The sequence below is a fragment of the Culicoides brevitarsis genome, chromosome 2 (genome assembly GCF_036172545.1).
Source record: "Culicoides brevitarsis isolate CSIRO-B50_1 chromosome 2, AGI_CSIRO_Cbre_v1, whole genome shotgun sequence".
In the NCBI taxonomy this organism is placed as follows: domain Eukaryota; kingdom Metazoa; phylum Arthropoda; class Insecta; order Diptera; family Ceratopogonidae; genus Culicoides; species Culicoides brevitarsis.
Genome location: NC_087086.1, coordinates 22023023 through 22043581, shown reverse-complemented (window position 1 = coordinate 22043581; position 20559 = coordinate 22023023). Strand labels below are relative to the sequence as shown.

The 20559-nt window shown below is 29.5% G+C and overlaps 3 protein-coding genes across 3 annotated transcripts; 1 reads left to right on the top strand and 2 right to left on the bottom strand.

Moving 5' to 3' along the window:
- Window positions 1-164: 164 nt before the first annotated feature.
- LOC134828744 (chondroitin sulfate proteoglycan 4) lies at window positions 165-8614 on the bottom strand. The gene is made up of 16 exons (XM_063841729.1): window positions 8518-8614; window positions 8236-8432; window positions 7929-8159; window positions 7259-7633; window positions 6622-6987; window positions 6320-6565; window positions 5873-6247; window positions 5414-5785; window positions 5122-5358; window positions 4090-5052; window positions 3827-3969; window positions 3660-3750; window positions 3537-3599; window positions 3120-3420; window positions 2688-3053; window positions 165-2623 (listed from the first exon to the last, which is right to left on the bottom strand). Exons 1-16 carry the CDS (start codon window positions 8576-8578, stop codon window positions 165-167), a joined length of 6846 nt encoding a protein of 2281 aa, XP_063697799.1. The 5' UTR covers window positions 8579-8614.
- Window positions 8615-9243: 629 nt separating this feature from the next.
- Window positions 9244-10896, bottom strand: LOC134832019 (coiled-coil domain-containing protein 50). Its single transcript, XM_063845903.1, has 7 exons — window positions 10760-10896; window positions 10615-10682; window positions 10367-10519; window positions 9877-10234; window positions 9570-9813; window positions 9458-9507; window positions 9244-9376 (listed from the first exon to the last, which is right to left on the bottom strand). Exons 1-7 carry the CDS (start codon window positions 10809-10811, stop codon window positions 9261-9263), a joined length of 1041 nt encoding a protein of 346 aa, XP_063701973.1. The 5' UTR covers window positions 10812-10896; the 3' UTR covers window positions 9244-9260.
- Window positions 10897-11206: 310 nt separating this feature from the next.
- On the top strand, window positions 11207-18611 carry LOC134832854 (CD109 antigen). Its single transcript, XM_063847051.1, has 9 exons — window positions 11207-11456; window positions 11535-12969; window positions 13420-15953; window positions 16026-16212; window positions 16463-16854; window positions 16911-17104; window positions 17162-17336; window positions 17397-17502; window positions 18065-18611. The coding sequence occupies exons 2-9, from the start codon at window positions 11550-11552 to the stop codon at window positions 18271-18273; spliced, it is 5217 nt and encodes a 1738-aa protein (XP_063703121.1). The 5' UTR covers window positions 11207-11456; window positions 11535-11549; the 3' UTR covers window positions 18274-18611.
- Window positions 18612-20559: the final 1948 nt, after the last annotated feature.

The following is a 20559-nucleotide window of genomic DNA, read 5'->3' as shown; positions in this document are numbered from 1 at the left end:
GTTAATGCAGAAATTGTAGAAAACATGATTTTTTTAAATAGAATGTTAAAAAAATAAGCTTTATTCAACTTTGAAAAAATTAATCTAGTAGTATTTCCTATTTAGCATATTTGCATCGACCTCTCGAAAACTAAATAAAGTTTTAATTAATATAAATTTTGAAACTAAACCCAATACTGATTTCTTCTTAATAACGGATTTTGGTACAATGTTTGGTTTAATTCGGATAAACTTTCTTTAAAAGAATCCCAATCTTTGGGCATATCATCTTCGTCCTCATCATAATTAACAAAATCATCTATTTGAGAATCACCAAAAGGACTACTAGCTAGACTGATAACCTTGCAGTTTGGAAGAGCACTTATCATTGGTGCGTTTTGAGTGCTTACAGTTAAACTATTGTTTGATGTATAGTTTGACATTATATTATTGTATAAATATCCAGGTGGAAATGGCAGTGTCGGAGGCTCATCATGAACAAGGTTAGACTTTTTTTTATTGTGGTGCAGAATGCCTTTGATAGAAAGAAGTAATAATATTATAAGAAATATTGCCACAACTGATATTACTATAATTGCAGTAAAACTGTAGCTGCTGAACTTAACGTTTATAGAATTACTGTTATCGGTAATATTTAATGTTTGTTGCACTTTCGGTATTTGGACATATACCGTATCAAATCCCGTGTGTTCCGATAGATTCGTTTTAACTAAGTAATGAATTTCGTCGATAGTATCGTTATGAAAAACTTGGTTTTTATTTAGTTTATAGTAAATCAAACCATTTTCAACTTGTTCTGCAGTAAACGAACTGATAGATGTATTTTCATTTTTACTTTCTTTAGACATCCATATATTAGTTAGAAAACCCCATTTTGGTTTTACTTTTATAATGAATCGCACATTAGAATCTGTTCTCAGTAAATGTGATTTTTGCTCTACTCTCAAACTAAGTCGTTTTTCGTCATTCGATAGGAGTACAATTGAGTCAATCGAAATAAATGGTTTTACTTTGATGTTGACATTAATGTGACAAACATTTTCTACATCCGATACGTACACAATTATTTTTAAAACATCATGGTAGTATGTTAAATTGTGTTGGACAAAATATATTTGATTCGAAATGACATCTTCGAAATTAAAATGACTAACTGTAGTATTTTCTTTTAGTAAAAATCCACTCTGTGCTGATGAAGTAACATTAAAATTTAATCTATGTTTGTTAATATTCGTATGTATGTTTAAATTCTCAAAAGCTATGTTTTTCTTTGTGATACCTTGTGTGATATACAGGTCTTTCCGTTTTATGTTACAATCTAATAAAACTGCCATTATTTTAATCACAAAAGTAGCGATTACTGGCTCATGTTTACTATCACATACTTTGAAATCAAAGCTTGTTTGTTTTGAGGGCCCAATATGCGAATACATTATATGTCCTTCATTTATGTCTTTCTGAGTAAAATGATTTTTGGAACTTTTAATTTGCGTCCATGTTGAACTGTCAATCTTTTTTAAGATTTTGCCAAAAGCCGGAAAACTTATAATTTCATAAATAATATTTGATGATGTCGTGTCTATATCGTGAGTCAAAAGATGTTCATGTGTAATTGTTCCATTTTCACCATTTACAACCGTCATTTCAGGAAACTTTGTTAATAAATTGAACGTTTTGTCATTTATAGGTGAGATCAAAACCGGTATTGTTAAATCACACAAAAATGTATGCCCATTCGTCAAATATAGTGACATAATGATTCGATCTTGTGTTGTATCAGAGTGATCATGTTCATAAAACACATGATTTTTGTAAAAATCATCAGGAGTCAAAAAATTAATACTGGATTTAGAGTCAGGATGTAATTTAATTTTACCAAAAAGGGGATCGTAACATTTTATAAAAAAATTTTGTGATAATATTCCAGTCTTTTGACGTAAATATTCTAATGCACCTGAAAACTGTACATTAATTCTCATAGTGGAACCTTCTTCGACTCTTACAGTTTCATATTTTATGTAAGCTAAAATATTCATAGTAGAAATTTTCAAAGTAAACTTTTGGTCATTCATTGTAAATCCTTGAAAAGAAATTACATTGAATGAAAATGAATCATTATAATTTAGTCTTTCGTGTTGATGTGTATTGTAGTACATTATTCTCGAATTTTCTATATCAGATTGAGACAGTTCGTTCAAAAATGTTTCAAATTTTCCATCATTTGTTCTATATATAAGTTTACCAAAGCTCGGATAAACTCGAACCTTGTAAAAGACTAAGTCGTCAGGCGTTAAAGATTCGAAATAAATGTTATCAGCAGTTATTTTTGACCAACTTAATGGAGAGACACTTAATGGAACGTTGGTTATTCTCTTTGTTTTCATAGTTGATATAAAAATTTTTAACTCTTCTTCAGTCGTGTTATATTGTCCATTTGTAATATAAAACCTAAACTTTTGTTCCACTCTAGGATTTAAATTAATATAAGTAATCAATTTATTGTTTAAATCATGTTGAGTGAAGGAAAGTTTTTCTTCCTTTTCCGCCGAAAGTAATTTTCCACCTTCCAAAAATGTAACCATGTATATCAGGTCTTCGTCAGAACCTTCTTTATCAATTGCCACTAAAAAAATATATATATATAATTTAAGTAGGTAAAGATTTTTGATTCATTTTTATTCACTTACACAGGTGTTCGTTTGTTAATGTTACCCTCCCATATTTAGCACATGATAAATTATTTTTTTTAATGAGGATCGGCCTGTTAGCATCTGAAGTAGTTATATCAAACTCCAACAAAAATGGAAGACTTTCTTTTGTGGAAGTCATGGCAACAAGTCTCAAACTATCTGAACCATTATTTTTCCCATAATGCTTATAAATAATTTCTTTATTTTTTAGTTGAGCACTTGTAAATTTTTGTACTTTCGACCGATTTTTCATAAGCAGGTTTCCAAAAATAGGCCCGTCTGTTACAATATACTCGAGTATTTTCGATTCATAATATTTTGATTGAGGGAATATATTTTTGCTTGAAATGATAGCAGTTTCACCTAAAAAACAGTTTAGTTCTATCATGTCTTATCGATTTATTTATGGATCTAAAACACGATTTTTACCTTTTTTTACCTTAACAGGTTTCGTTGTAATTATAATGTTGGAACTTACTATAACAAATGAAAATTTCAAGTTTTTTAGCCATGTAATTCCATTTGTAACATCCACACAAAAATAATCACTCGTTGCATTAGTATCGGTTTGAACATAGCTAAGCTGCTGAAGATTCACGTCGTTTTGGTCAAAATGTTTGAATTCTTTTGAATCCAGTGTTACTGAATTTAATTTCAAATAACCGAAAGTAGGTGGCTTTCTCAGCACATAGACAATTTCTTTTGGGTCATTTGTACTTTCGTGATATACCTAAAAGAAAAAAAAAATGCATGTTATTATAAGTAATAAGAGTATGCTCTTTTTTAATTTTCAATATATAATAAATAATTTTATTAAATATATTATTTAGTTATGAAATGTCATACTTCTAACTCTTTCCTCGTAATATTCACTTGTTTCAATTCTTCCATATGCAAAGTTTTGTTATGCTACAATTACAAAAACATTGATTATCAAAGTTCAGTAGTGAAAATTATAGTGTGATTAACCTTAACTTTTAAATCATTCCAGTAATTTGATGGGTATATTCTAAAGTTGATGGAACCTTCCGATTTCAGTTCTTTATGTTTAATTAATAATCTAGAAAATTTTAGAAATCAATTATGTATTAATGTATTAATGAAAATGTTTCAGAATAAAAATTGGACAAACATACCTAATCGAGTCGTGAGATGACTTGTTATGATTGATGTAATATAAAACCTTATTTTCGACATCAGTATGAGTAAATTGTTTCATCTCAGTATATTGCTGTTGATTTTTTTTAAAAAGTTTTCCAAACATGGGATCTATTATAACCTTTGAAAAATGTATTAGTGATACGTGAAATCAATAGTTTCATCTCTTATCGTTTTTCAATTTATACCAATATTAATTTGTTGATATTATATATATATATATATAAGCAACAATAATTACCTCATATTTTATATAGTCGGAATTTGTGTCAAAATTTATATTTAATTTAATGACCTTATCATCTAATGTTATATTGGTATCTTCCTTTACTAATACGTCAGTTTCTTTCATGTTTATAAATGGACGATTGGCTTCAATTTCTATAAAAGCACTTTCTTCATATAATCCATCAGAAATAACGAAAGTTATGTTTCCGTGATCTGTTGATTCTTTGTTATGTTTAAAGTACACTTTATTTAAGTTGATTTGTTCCTGAGTAAAATAGTTTGACTCTTCGTTTCCAATGTAGATCCATCCATTTGATGCTACCACATTTTTGTATATAAGCATGTCAAAGGTAGTATCTATATCTATATCATTATACTGCAGTACATCTTTTGATAAAACTTTAACATTACCCCTGACAACAAGCAGTGGCTTATACGAAACTCTAAATGGCTCATTATCGTTTTTCAACTTTATGTCAGTTTTCAATGTTGCAATATATTGAAAATCCAAATCATTTTTTGTGTAAATTAATAATTGAAATTTGTCGGTTTGAGATTCTGAGTCATCATGACAGTATTGTATTTCGCCTGAATTCAAGTTTGACAAAGTAAATTTATGTATACTTTCTTCGTTAAATTTATGTGTATATCTGCAAATAACACCATGATTCGGAGAAGTGGTCACTTTGAAATAAAGAAACGGAAAATCAGGCAGAACTATAGGAAGGTTTATCCTAGATATTGTTGAACGACCTCCTTCAACAAGTTGTATATTTTCTTGATTTTGATCTACTATTGATAATTTCAAGCTGTTATTTACTTTATATCGTACCATTAGAGATCCATAAATCGAAGAACATTTTGGAGTGTTGACCACATATTTAATCTCGTCTTCAAAATCTGAGTAAGTGGTTTGTAATAGTTCATAAGATACTTTGTTATCATCGATCTCTTTTTGAGTGAAATTAAGTTTGTTCTGGAATTATATTTACATTAGGAATGTATAAATACAATCGACGTTGTGTTTGAAATAATGTAAATTTACCTCATATGCTGTAATAACAGTCCCATATTTTGATGGAACAATAATTGTATAAACAATGTAGTCAGGTAAAATATTTTCAGGTACGGTTTGATACTTTAATATATGAGATGTCAAAACCACTCTTTTTTCTCCTTTTATGCTTAGAAGTGCTGTATTAATTGGTTTTAGCATAAATTGAACAAATTTTATTCTAAAATCATATATTTGGGAGACGTATGAAAAACATTTGACTATGAACTAAAAAAAGAATGAAAAGTTTATTTTAAAAAGGATTGGCTAATTATAGAATTACCTTGAACTCATCTTGAATAGGAGATCCATTAGAATGTCTATAACGTATTTGACCTGTGTGTAATTGTCGATTGGTAAAATACGAAACTTCGTTCCAACTTCCATCTATCATTCTCTTTTTTTCTATTACGCCTGATTGTGGATGTACAATAATATTGTAGTGTATATCAAAACTGTTATTTAATGAATTCGCTTCAAATGATAGATTAAAATTGCTTATTTTCATTGTTAAACTATGAGCCATTATAAGCCCTGTATTATTGACCATTTTTAATTGTAATGGCATTACTAAAACTGGTAAGGCTACTATTGGGCTAGTTTTCACGCCGTCAGATACTTCTAAGAATATTTCAAAACGGGTATCATCCATTACCTGTCAAAAAAGTATTCTTTATTTTTATAATACTTGAAATTGTATGAATTATTTAGGTAAGTGTATGGATTTGTAAATATATAATACCTGTTCTTGAACTATGTAATAAACCCTTTTTTCTAAAACGTCTCTATGAGAAAACGTATCAACTATATTTTCAGCTACTTTGAAGTGTCCATTTAATGTTTTTTTCTTTGGAGCAATGACTTTATAAATTAGTGTTTCTGGTGAACTATCAGAATCTTCTAGATGTACAAATTGTGAACTAAACAACTCGGCAATATTTTCTACTAATCTAAAAACTGTGTTTTTAACAAAACTAAGTTGAGGAGGATCATTTACAGGTGTGATATTAAAATGCAAAATAAAACGTTGGGATTCGGGTAGTAAATTATGTTGATAAGTCATATCAAGTGTCATTTGATCCATATGATCTTCCTTTCCGTTATGAATGTATTTAATCTACGTAGATAGATATGTAAAGACTTAAGTTGTACATTTTTTGACTTTTGAAAATTATAGCTTTTTACTCACATTTGTTTGCAAAATATCATAGTAGCTAAAATTTTTAGTACTATGTTCTCTTAACGTTCCACTCATTTTTACCAAAGTGCCATGTTTAGGGAGTTGGACAGCAGTAAAATAAATTGAATGCTCCGAAATTCCATAATGTTCATAGTTAAACTGAACTGCTATATTTGCATCAGTCAAATATATAGATTCGTCTTCTGACAAAGATACCGGATTCACTTGCAAAGTTTCTTCAACAGATGAAAAAAGCTAAAAAAAAATAATTAATCTGTTTTTTTGCCTTTTTATTTACAGAGCTCACTCACAGAATACGGTTCCTTAAAATCAGCTCGAATACAGTATAGTTGATCACACTGACAGGCAAACTTTGATGTAAATTTTTGAATACATTTACCACTCAAAATGCAAGGCTTTTTTGATAAGCAAGGATATTCCCAAATGCAATTTGATTTTATATTTTTTGTAACATGGAAATTAGGAAATCCTTTTTGTACATTATTAAAAAAAATGTTTCGAATGCAACCTTTCAAAGCATAATCGTCTGTTGTGTCTTTCAGTGCTTTTGTCTTTTTTAAAATCCCTTTTGGTATACCACCAATATACCAATTGACCAACTTTTCGTTGAGGATGAAAGTTTTATTTGTGTAATAAATTTTGTTATCTATAAAAATCTGTAATACACACAATAAATTCGTATTTAGGGTTGCTTTAAATTTATTTCAAAATGTCTATTTCAAAAATTATTTTACAAGAAGATAAAAGCATTGAAAATAACATATAGGTAATAATTTTTACCGTGAGAAATCGAAAAACAAAAGTTTATGCCTATAAGTTTTTAGATATTTAATCAAATAAATTATATGAGCATTTCCTTAATTAGAAAAACGAATAAAACTGAATAAAGAAACAGAAATAAATAAGATACAAAAATTGTTGACTTACTTCGTTCTGTTTCAATTCCAAGTGATGCCACATCCCATCGGATACTAATGTATCTGTAAAAATATCTATATGGTAGCTACTGTTCTTAAAAGTCAATTTTACTATTCCATTAGTTATTTCAAGTAATAAAATATTTGGTCCGTTTATTGCCATCATCAGAGGAGCTTTCGATTGAGATGTTTTAAATTCCAAATGACAGCTTTCCAAATATTTATGATAGCTCATTAAAGAGTAAGAATCTTTATCCATAAATGATATTGAATCATTTTCAGTGGCGTCGAATTCTTCTTCACATATCCAAGAAATATGTCTTGTTGTAATATGAGCAACATTATCTTTTGCTCGTTTTAAAATACTTATGTTATTATAGTATACCTAAAATTACATATATAATGTAAAAATAAAAGTAAATATATATTAATCAATGGGTGCATTCAAGATCACTCATCGCTTCCATCATGATTTTTTTCTGTGATATTTTTCGTTTATAAATGTGTTTGTAGATGAAAATTTTTAACTTTTATGACATATTCTTATGATTTTCGATGTTTTCCGATGAATCGAACAATCCATTTTATAAAACTTGAACGCGTTCGATGAAAACAATTTTGGGAAAAATCATTGATGTCCATCCATGGGCATTCTTGAATGCACCCAATGTTTGATTTACATCTGATATGCATCCACGAAAGTAAGAATTGTCCTTGACAGACGTAATTGAAAAGTCCCCTAGTCCTCCTATATAAATTCCAAAATGAATATTAAGTTTTCCAACTTCTGGAGGAATAAAATGTCGAACAAAATGATTATCAATTTGAAATGTTATGTTGGTTTCATATCGAACTAAAGAAACATCGTGCCATTGACCATCATTCAGATAATATTCTGGTGGTGAGTACAACTATATTAGACAAAAAAAAAACAAAAAGTTTTGTTTAATAAAAACTTTAAAATAACGTACAGTACGTATGTAATACCTCTACAGGATTGTTTCCAATGTTCATACTTAATTTCAGTGTTCCGGTAAACATTTGTATAACACATGAGTCAACCCGACCTGATGTCGCAAAAATTAACCCATCATTCTGCCTTGTTTTAAACTTTAAACGAATATTTGTGGAAAGCTTTGCTTCTTGCAATGGCATACTTATATAGCTATCACCAAAAAAGGATACTAATAACCCGTGTATAAAAAATATAATGAAAGATAATATGTATGAACACCATGAGTGAATATTGAAAACAAAAAAAAATACAACCTTTGAATGCATTTACTCCGTATGATAAAAATAACAAGATCCAGACAGATATGGTGGACATTTTAATAGATGTTTAATTTTACTTAATAAGTAAATGTTTGCTCGTGTTTAATGCACATAAACTAGTATTATTTTTTTTTATTTATTTACTTATTAGAAATCATTTTAATTTAATCTTTGATGATGAACAAATACTATTTTAAAATGCCACAGAATGATAATTTTGAGTACACTCTTTAATTAATCAACATCACACAAAACTGACGTTTATACTGTGATATACATAAAACTATTGAAGGGGAACTCTCCAAATCAAAAGTACATATACAAGATATTACCAAAATCGGTACGAAAATTGAGTTTTTGATTTTTATTTTAAAATTAATCTATAATTTGCGTCGCACTGTTATGACATTTATTTTGTAAAACCGTTTAAACCGCTACTGTACATATATTGTTAAAGTATGTTACTTGTAGGTTCTTTAAATAGAATTTTCTCCGTTTCATAGAGTCTATACAATATTTTGTACAATTTTTTATTTGATGGATTCAGGAAATTTAAATTGTCAATGATATTACTTACTTGAATCTCCTTCTTAAAAAGATTATGGTAAATTATAAATATGTAGCTATAAGATTTTGATAAAATTTCGGAATAATATAATAGTTATCTAGATATTTAATTATAAAGTTTAAATAATTTTTATTCATCTTTTGAAATAGTAAATCGGTACACAAATTTGTCATTGTTGCGAGCATTTGTCCTTTTTTTTTCTTGGTATTTCAGTTTGTTGTCTCCGACTTCCTTGAATTGGCATGTATGGCGGAATATCATCATCTTTTTTGGTTGTATGATTTACTTTTATGAATGATTATATTAAAAAAAACACGTGCGAGTATAAAATAATATGAATAAATATTTAAAATTAATATAGAATACCTTTTGTAAATAAAATGTTTGGGTCTGCACCTGAATCGTTTTTTTCAGAGCTACAATTTAAGCGTTAAGTTAATATTATTGACTAAGCATTTAAACTTTTGGAAACACATACGTGACTTCAGACATACATGCTGAAGAGTCCTTAATGTCAAATGGATCTAAATAAATATTTTCATCAGTGACGTTGTCCTTTTTGGTAAAGTTGTATGTATCTGTCGTTAGACTTGTTCCCTTTTCAGAATTATCGTGGTAAATCAAATCTTGGCTTTGCTTATTTTTTTCTTTTTTTAATCGAGCCTTTTCTCGAGCTTTCTTTAACTTAGCTTTCTCTCTGCTGTATAACATTCGTGCAACTTCTAAAAATATTTAAAAATAAAGTCGTTATATAGAAACGGTTAAACGGAAAACATTATAAAAACCTTCGTCTTGTGCCTCTAATGCTAATTTCATATCAATATTTTCTTGTGTTAAATTGGGAGATATCTCTAAATTCTGTATTTTCCAAGCCAACTCTTGATCACTTTGTTCTTGTTCGAGTTTCTTAAGTGCATCTGCAACATCGCAATCTAACAATCTTAAAGCTTCAAGAGCTGTGTGTTTATCTTGTATCTCTTTTTCAGATGAGTTGCCATATTTGATGTCTCTTATAAAATTATGCTCTTGTTTGATCTTTATCGGAGTATGCTGTTCTAAGTGTAATGTATGCTGTACATCATTTTTCTTCTTTTCTTTGTATTTTCTTTCATGTCTTAGTTGTTGCGCCAGTTCTCGAGCTATCTAACAAATGGAATTAATATTGTATAGTTAAAAATATGTCTAATTTTCTTATAAACTTTTAATTAAAACAAAAAGATAAGAAAATAGCAATATGCTATTATTAAAAAAAAAACTATTTAATGTTTGGCTTACCTCTTCATCAATTTTTTGTCTTCGTCGTTCTAAAGATTTTTTCTTTTGTTCTTCAAGCTGAGCATTTTCATTTTCTTTCTGTTGTTCGTCAAGAGCTTTCGGATAATCGATTCGTAGCAATGAATTTTTAATTCGATTTTCTTCTCGAGCCACCTTAAACGAAAATTTGGAAAAGTGAGTGGTATATTACCATTTTCTTGAATAATTAGATGTGTAGTTTTTTTTTTCAATAATATAATTTTTTTTACCGTATATTCGTGCTCTTGTAATGCGGAAGCAAGTGAAAAGTCTTCTTTTAATCGGAAATTGCGTACAGCTAATTATTTAAAAACGAAAGATTATGTTAGAGTCACTACCATTGATTGCGCAAAGTACTTAAGTAAAAATCCTTACCTTCATTTACACTTCGAGGAAATAAATCATCATATTCCTTACAATCGGACATTTTGTGAATTTTTGAAGGACCTTTGAACTGACAAAAAAACCTAAAACAATAAATATAACATTAAATATAAATATTTAAATTAATATATACACAAGTCAGTATTTGAGTAATTAAGTATTTATTTAAAAAGACATTTAAAAAATTGATAAAACCCAATGTGCAATGCATATTAAGTATAAATACTGCTTTTTTGTTTGGTAGATGAATTTTTTCAATGCAATGATTTACTTTATCATTACTTAGAAGCTGCATTGCATTTTTCTGATTTGAAAGAATTATATTTACAGCAAATAAAGATGAATATTTATCTAAGTAAATACATATTATTCAAAAAAAGACACTCAACGTATTTTCGATATAATTTTTGAATTTGACAAGTAATGGGAATACAAAGTGGGACTCGGCTGACGCCCAAATTTAGTTTTGAGAATTTAAATTTATTTTTTTTATACTGTTCTCGTTAATGATAATTTTTGTGTTTTGACGAATTTACTCAAACAATCAATTTGGATATTTTTTAATATCAAGAAACAACAACAATTAAATGCTAAATAAAATACCGTAACGAATCTTTAAACATTGTTTTGTTGGGTTATTCAGCAACGCCCTTAATTTTTTAGTAAACTATTCGAATAATTTCATATCGTAAGTAATATCTTCGGAAATTTTATAAGTTTGATTGAAATTTCATTGCATGTCTAAAAAACTTTTATTCTCTTTCAGATGTATTAAAGCAAAATGAGAAGATACAACTATTTATTCACATGGCTGTTAACAACCGTCCTTCTATTATCATTAGCACAAACACAAGAAGATTTCGACGCAAAGAATCGAAATTTCATATCTGATGGTATCCGAAATGATACATTAGAAAATAATTGGCTTAGAGGAAGAGACTATGAGTCAATTTATGGTAATGATGTAAGCCAAAATCGTGGAGTCTCGAGTCGAAACAGAGACAGGCCTGTGTTTGGTTACAATCCCATCAGAAGCAATGCAATTGACAATTTTAACATCAATCAAGAGGCGACCTATTTTATTGTCGCCTCGAAAATGGTACGTCCTGGCCAAATTTATAGAGTGTCAGTGTCGATAAAAGATGTGGGATCTGCACTTACAGTACGCGGGAGCATTTCTAGAGATGGTGTGGAGATGACCTATGACTCAAAAGATGTTCGAGAAAATGTAATGGAAACTCTGCTAATGAGAGTACCTACAACAAGTGTGCCTGGTGACTACAAACTAAGAATTGAAGGTTTATACAACTCTATTAGTGGGGGCATAGCCTTTGTAAACGAAACTAAATTAACATTTTCGCAAAGGTCTATGACAGTATTCATTCAAACTGATAAACCAGTTTATATGCAAGGTGAAAACGTAAAATTTAGAGTTATACCAATTACAACTGAACTGAAAGGATTCGACAATTCTATTGATGTTTATATGGTTGATCCGAATGGTCATATTTTGAGACGTTGGCTGTCTAGACATTCAAATTTAGGAACAGTCAGCTTGGATTATAAGCTGTCCGATCAACCGGTTTACGGTGAATGGACTGTTCGTGTTGTGGTACAAGGACAAGTAGAAGAACATTTGTTCGTTGTTGAGGAGTACTATCAAACAAGATTTGAGGTTAATGTGACGATGCCTGCATTTTTTTTCAATACAGATCCTTTTCTTTACGGTAAAATAATGGCAAATTTTACTAGTGGTGCGCCGGTGAAAGGAAACCTTACATTGAAAGCAACAATCAGACCAATTGGATATTTTACTCCAAAAAATATCAACGAATACTTTAGAAAAGGATATATTGAAAACCATGAAGGATACAGCTTGAACACTGATCCATTTGGCCCTCGCAAACAAAATGAGTTTGATACATATAATAGAAATACATATAATACGCCAATCGATCCCCTCACAGATAATAGATATGGAGGGTCTAGTGGCTCGACTTCTTATAATGATCCATATTCTTTTGAAAGACACTTCAACTTTGACGAGGAATGGCCGTTCTGGATAGAAAAACCAGAGCAATATGAATACAACAAATGGGGTGAACAGTATCGAGGTTTACCATATTTGAGATTTTTCAATGGAACATTCGAATTTAAATATCCAATGAGAGAACTAGAAAACTTGGTCTCAAACTTAGCCGGTATGTATAAGATTTTTATTAAATATTATTTTTTTATTTGATTTTTTTTTCACGCTGCTAATTTATTTTAAACTTTTTGTCCCAAAAACTTTTTTTCAAAAAGATTTCAGAGCAATTCTAATAAAAAATTGAAAAATAATTTTTCATAAAATTTTTTTTTAAACATGATTTTCGAAAACAAATATGAATTAGAGAAGAAAATCTTTGTAAAAAAACATTTTTAATACGATAATTTAAAGAAATTGAATTGTTTTTTGAAAATCATTGAAAAATTATGAAAATAGACGAAAAATCGGTAATTTTTGATAAAATTTTACTTTTTTTTTAATTTTTTTGCTCTATTGGATTTTCGGCTTTTGAAATGGGACATGGGACAAGAGGTTCAAAAAAATTTGGAGCGGCTTAAATATTATAATAACTTTTTCCCTATTCTTTCATATAAACATTTAGGTTCTGAAATTCTAATCACTGCAAGAGTAGGTGAACGTTTTTATGATGAACACGTTGAAGGATACGCCATTGCTCGAATATATAATTCATCAATCAAAGTTCATTTCCTTGGTGGAAGTCCACAAGTTATTAAGCCAACAATGCCAATAACGGCGTACTTAGTAGCGGAATATCATGATGGTTCTCCATTACCATACGAACAACTATTTCAATCAACTGTGGAGGTGTCTGGCAGTGTTAATAGCAAATCTGGAGGAAGAAAAGAACTGCAAAGTAAATATGTTGATATGTCAGAAAAACCGGGAATATGGGAGATTAAACTTAACCTACATGATGATCTGAATTTAGATGAATCCCGAAATGGGCGGGAATTCCTTAATGATGTCACTGACATCCGATTGAAAGCAAATTTTATTGACACACGAGGTGATATTATTTCAGCTGAACTCTTATTACTATCACACTTTTCACCTCAAAACCAGCATATTAAAATAACAACCAGCACACAAGCACCAAAGGTTGGAGAATATATAGTATTTCATATCCACTCCAATTTTTATATGGAAAGCTTCTATTACATGGTCATGTCAAAGGGAATTGTTCTGTTAACTGGACAAGAAAATATGATTCCCGGAGTTCAAACTATGGCTATTACTTTGAGTGCTGAAATGGCACCAACTGCGACGATTGTCATATGGCATATTGGGCGTAATAGTCTCATAGTTGCAGATAGTCTTACTTTTCCTGTCAATGGAATATCTCGAAACAATTTTACGGTATTCATAAACAACCGAAAGGCTAGAACTGGAGAAAAAGTAGAAGTAGCAATTTATGGCGAACCAGGTGCTTATGTGGGCCTATCAGCCATTGATAATGCCTTTTTCACAATGCAAGCAGGAAATGAGTTGTCATATGCCACTGTTATTACAAAAATGTCAACCTTTGATGAACAAACTAATGGTACTTTGTCACATACATGGCATTTTCATGAAGGACATCCGGATGAATTAGTTTATTATCCAACATCAACGTTTGGTATTGATGCCAACAGAACATTTGAGTATGCTGGCTTAGTCGTTTTTACAGATGGGACGCTACCCCGCAGACTTGATTCTTGTAACAGTTCTTATGGATACGCAGAATGTCTTAATGGTAGATGTTATCGCTTAGATAAACGTTGCGACGGTTTCTTGGATTGTGAAGATGGTACCGACGAAAGTGGTTGTCAAAACTGGAATTCTACCCATTTAGCTGAATTCCGAAAGTACAGATTTAACAGAATAAAAAGACACTATGATAACGTTTGGCTTTGGAAAGACATTAACATAGGACCGCATGGACGTTACATCTTTAATTTAGATGTACCAGACACTCCAGCATTATGGATGATTTCGGCATTTAGTGTAAGTCCATCATTGGGATTCGGTATGTTAACTAAACCGTTGGAATATGTTGGTGTACAACCATTTTACATTAATGTTGAAATGCCTTCTGAATGTCGACAAGGAGAACAAGTAGGTATTCGTGTGACCGTGTTTAACTACATGACAAATCAATTAGAAGCTACCGTAGTTCTTCATGAGTCTGTTGATTATAAATTCGTTCATGTTGGTGAAGATGGTATCGTGGCGTCATATAATCCCAAAACATCATTTGGAGAACACCAATTTTTCATTTATTTGGAACCTCAAGATTCAACAATAGTTTATGTTCCTATTGTTCCTACAAGGTTAGGACAAATAGAGGTGGTATTGCACGTATCTACTCTGTTGGGAACCGACACTATCAAGCGAACATTGAAAGTAGAAGCAGATGGATTGCCACAGTATCGACATCAATCCATTTTGTTAGACTTGAGTAATCGTGCTTACATATTTCAATATATGCATGTCAATGTGACAGAAACGCCAATTATTCCATATGAAGTAGAACGATATTATGTTTTTGGCTCAAATAAGGCTCGCATTAGTATAGTGGGTGATGTTGTTGGACCGATTTTTCCAACAATGCCTGTAAATGCTACCTCTTTAATACATCTTCCTATTGATGCAGCGGAAACTAATATGTTTAGTTTCGCCGCTAATTTATACACGATTCTGTATATGCGTTTGATTAGTCAAAGAAACCGAACCACAGAAAAACAAGCATTTCATTATATGAACATTGGCTATCAAAAACAAATGAGTTATATGAATGCAGATGGAGCTATGACTCTATTTCGCTCTGATTGGAATCAGTCTGCACCTTCTGTTTGGCTTACTGCATATTGTGCAAGAATATTCCAAGAAGCATCATTTTATGAGTGGGAAAATTTCATTTACATTGATCCCGTTGTAATTCAAAAAAATATTCGGTGGTTACTGAAACATCAACTTCCTGAAGGATCTTTTTACGAAGTCACTTGGTCACCTGATAGGAAATTTAATGAATCTAGTCGTCATGATGGGTTCGGTAAATACGAGCAAGGATCAAGAAATATATCTTTAACGGCACATGTACTTATTACATTAGTCACCGTTAAAGATCTTTCCGGAGTAAGTTAAAATTATTGTTCATCTAAATTTATTGTATTAGTGTTTTACACATTTCTCCTATGTAAATTTTAGAGTCTTGGAGCACGTGTATCTTTAGCAACGACCAAAGCTGTACAATATATCGAAAGAAGTATGCCTTATATTCAAGAATACGGAACAGAATATGAAATTTCCATTGTTGCCTATGCTTTAATGTTAGCAAAAGCACCAAAAGCTGAGCAAGCTTTTAATATTTTATTCAAACATGCTAAAACAATCGGTAAGTATTTATTTTAAAAAAATGTACTATTAAAAAATAAGCACCTTTTTTGTTTTTATACAAAAATGTGATTTATGCTGAATTTACAACAAATAAAGGATACTTATACTTCTCCGAATTTCAGTAATATTTTAGAAAATCGGAAAATTTAAAATTTTTTAAAACCCTATAATTTTCTCAGAATTCTGACGAACAGAACAAATCGATAGGTTACGAGCTGTTAATAAAATAAATATTATGTCTAATTTAGGTGAATATACATATTGGGGAAATGAACACGTTGAACAACCACCATCGAAATTAGAAAATCAAAAGTATTTTTCATTGCCAAGACTGCCATATAAATATGATTCTTTGAATATCGAAACCACATCTTACGCATTACTTACATATGCATCACGGCAAGAACTGTTAGTTGACTCGATTGTCCGTTGGTTAAACGCTCAAAGATTGACGGATGGTGGATGGGCCTCTACACAGGATACTGGAGTAGCAATGAAAGCATTGATCGAATATACGCAACGCACAAGAATAAGAGATGTATCTACTTTGTCGGTGACGATTGAGGCAACATCCCTGCCAGGTCAAACAAAAGTGTTAGAAATAGGCGAAAAGAATTTGGCTCAACTTCAAAGTATTGAGGTATTATTAGATTACTATTTATTTTACTTTTATATTTTAATCAAAATTATAAATAGATTCCAAATGCATGGGGAACTGTTAAAGTACAAGCTAAAGGTGCTGGCTATGCTATTTTACAAATGTCAGTTCAATACAGTGTAGATATTGAGCAGTTTCAAACAAAGCCACCGGTAAATGCATTCGATTTGACTGTCAAACCATTATTTTTCGGAAGGAATCAGTCTCATATTCATTATATATCTTGTCAAAGGTAAGAGCTTACTCGCTAGATAAGTGAGTATTTAATAACCATATAAAAACTTTGCAGATGGAACAACGTAAATGAATCCATACGTTCTGGAATGGCAGTTTTGGATGTCACCATACCTACGGGTTATTGGATTCAACAGCAGAAGCTTGATGCTTATGTCATCAGTAAACGTGTAAAAAATCTTCAAAGAGCAAAATTCAATGACAAAAAAGTTTTGTTCTATTTCGACTTTGTAAGTTTATAAACAATTTGGTGAACTTTAATATAGTTTAATGCTATTTAAACTTTTCAGTTGGATCAAGAAGAAACATGTGTGAATTTTACTATTGAAAGATGGTACCCAGTTGCCAATATGTCCCGTTATCTTCCAATAAGAGTGTATGATTACTATGCCCCAGGTATGATATTAAAGCTTATACAATTATCAAAAATGTTTTCGGTGTCATAGACCTTCTGAACATTAGATGGGATGTGTATTGAGTATTTTCGTTATAATTTTCAAGAAACATGATTTTACATGTTTTAAAATATAAATTTTGAACTTTAGAAGGGATTTTTTGTTTGTTTATATTTACCCAAGATATTAAAAAAAAAACATAAATTAAGTCAATTTTATACATTTTTTTATAATTCTACAACTTTTAATTTTTAAATTATAAAATCTCTCCATTTTTCTCTTAAAAATTCAATATTTCTTTATGATTTTTGTAAATTTCCCGGGTTCCCGCACTTTTTCCAGGACCTTGATTTTTTGAAAATATTGAAATCTTTCTTAAAACATTTTTTCTAGAAGGTTTAAAAATTTGAATATCTTCTTACATGTTAGATATTAGTCATACCTCCTGGGAAAGTCTTTAAAAGATAGTTAGGAAGAAACCGAACACGATTTTGATGATTGTATCAGACTAAATTTACTAAATGTAAAAAAAAAACATTAAAAACGCATTATTATATTTTTAGAACGATTTAATGAAACAATATTTGATGCACTTCCAACATATCTATTAAACATTTGTGAAGTTTGCGGTAGCTCTCAATGCCCTTACTGTTCAATATACAACTCAGCCACAAATATCAAAGTAAACATTTTGCTGGTTCTCCTCATATCATATTTATGGTACAGAAGGTACAGCTTTAATCAAAGGTTCAACATTGTAGATATGCGGTAAATACGACAAAATATCATGATTTCATAAATGTTCAACGGAACGACGATATTTTTCTTTTATACAAGTTCGGTTCAAAACTTTTTTTATAGTTTTCTTTCACACTTTTTAAATTAAATTTTAATGTTTGTTAGACTAGTGGTTTTGTACCAGAAAAATATTCTAAAATTAGATTTAAGATTTTTTAAAACAGCATCTAGAAAAAATCGTTATGTTATATTCTAAGATTCATCTAAAAAATGTTGTATTTTTAAAATTTATAGACTAAAATAACAATTCAATGCCGTCCAAATTTCTGGTCATATGTAGTAGATATAAAAGAAATCTTTAATACTGACAGTGAGTCTCGTTTTTTTTTTGATGAAATAAACATTTATTCAAAATTGAATAAAAAAATTAAAATACAATCAACCTTAACTTTATTTTTCTAAACTTTGCCAATAAACTATTGCAATCTTATCAGAAAAAGAAAGAATTAATTTAAAAAACTCCCACATTTTGACCAAAATAATTAATTTCAGAGAAAAGTGTATTATTTCCCGGGATCCAAATTTATTTTTAACATTAGATTTTTACATTTTAGACTAATTTTACAAATTTAAATTTTTAACATACAAAGTTTTCCCATTTTTTATTAAAAGAAAATCAAAGTTTAAATAAAATTAGCTTCAAATAAAACTCAATAGTTTTATCCAAAATAAAAGTTTTTCTTGTGTAGTCTAACTTTGAAGTTTAGGATTAGGTTGTGGAATTTCCTATGAAACGATTTGAATAGGTATTAGTAGACCGCCGAAAATATTAAAAAAATTCTCTCTGTTAATTCATCTTTCCGTTTTGATCATTTCCATTCTTCTCATGGATTACATTTATTACGCCTCATATTTTGTTTTCTTGTTATTTCAAAAGAAATGAACGTTACGATAAATAGGTATATTGAAGAAGTTTGTAGCCAATACCAGAGATCAAAACTTGTGAACCATTAATAAAGTCACAAGTTAGGGTCTCAGGGAACCAGCATTTACAAACGAAATGCGGAATTCAATGTATTTTTTAAAAATTAGATAATCGTTGAAAAACTCCAATTATGTATAAAGCTAGAAGATTGTATAGGAAATATCATGACAATACTATACAACCTACTACCTCAATGCATAAAATTGTAATTTAATTCCTTTCTATAAAAATTAAAATTTAATATTCTAATATTTCAATCTATTTATATGATTCGACTTTTATAATAAGCTGTATATACCTAAACATTGGTCAGTTTTTTTTTACTACAACGAAAGATCATGTCTGAAAGAGTAAATAATTTTGTAGCTCTTATTAAATAAAAACTTTAAGATTCCATGGTGGTACATCTAATAAATATCTATCGAAACATATCAATATTAATTTAATATGATCTCGTTAATTATATTGTTTTAATTAAACAAGATTTCCAATATCGTGTATCAATTATATTAATGTATGTATGTACCAATGAAGTTGAACATTCAAATCCTTAATAATTACAAGATAGTAAAACAGAATAAGTAATTTTGAAATTTTTGTTTGTTTATTTTAATTTAGAAAATAAAGGCCAAATTTTTTCAGGTTTGATTGAGCAGCAATTATTATTCTGTTTATTTTCAATAATGTAATGAATAATGCAGCTGAATCCTATATGAATCCTGGTGCAGAGTCCAATGACAGATACCCATAAAAACGTACTTGTAAGATCATATTATTAGCACAAGTTCGGAACTACGGGTTTCAATAAATGGACTTTTTGAATGAACTTCAAATCTTATACAAAATCCGGTAAATGATGTCGCAAGTGTCCTGAAATTGAAAACAAAGTTTATTTCGATAATGAATATATCAGTCCAATGTTATGCAAATGTTAAACATATTTAAAATAATAAACGAAAATCAAAAATTACATTAATGTTTATGAGTTTTTCTCGTTATAATTTTGCAAATTGTTATTATTACTTTTTTTTCCAAAACTTACTTAAATGACTTAACTTATTACCTCATGAGCTTAAAGTTATCTTTATTTTAATTTAAATTGGTATATTGGTTTGTTGTTCAATTATTAAATGTGTAGTTTTTTTTATATTCGTAAAAGTTTTCAAAAAAGAAGTTAAATAAAGATTTTTTTACTGTTTGACACTAGTTTTTTTTTTTTTTGCTATTTTCATAGATTTACTGATCATGCGCACAATTATGCAAAACTGCTTCAGGAATCAAAAATTATAGAAACATATCTACGTATATATATATATATATATATATACCTATATA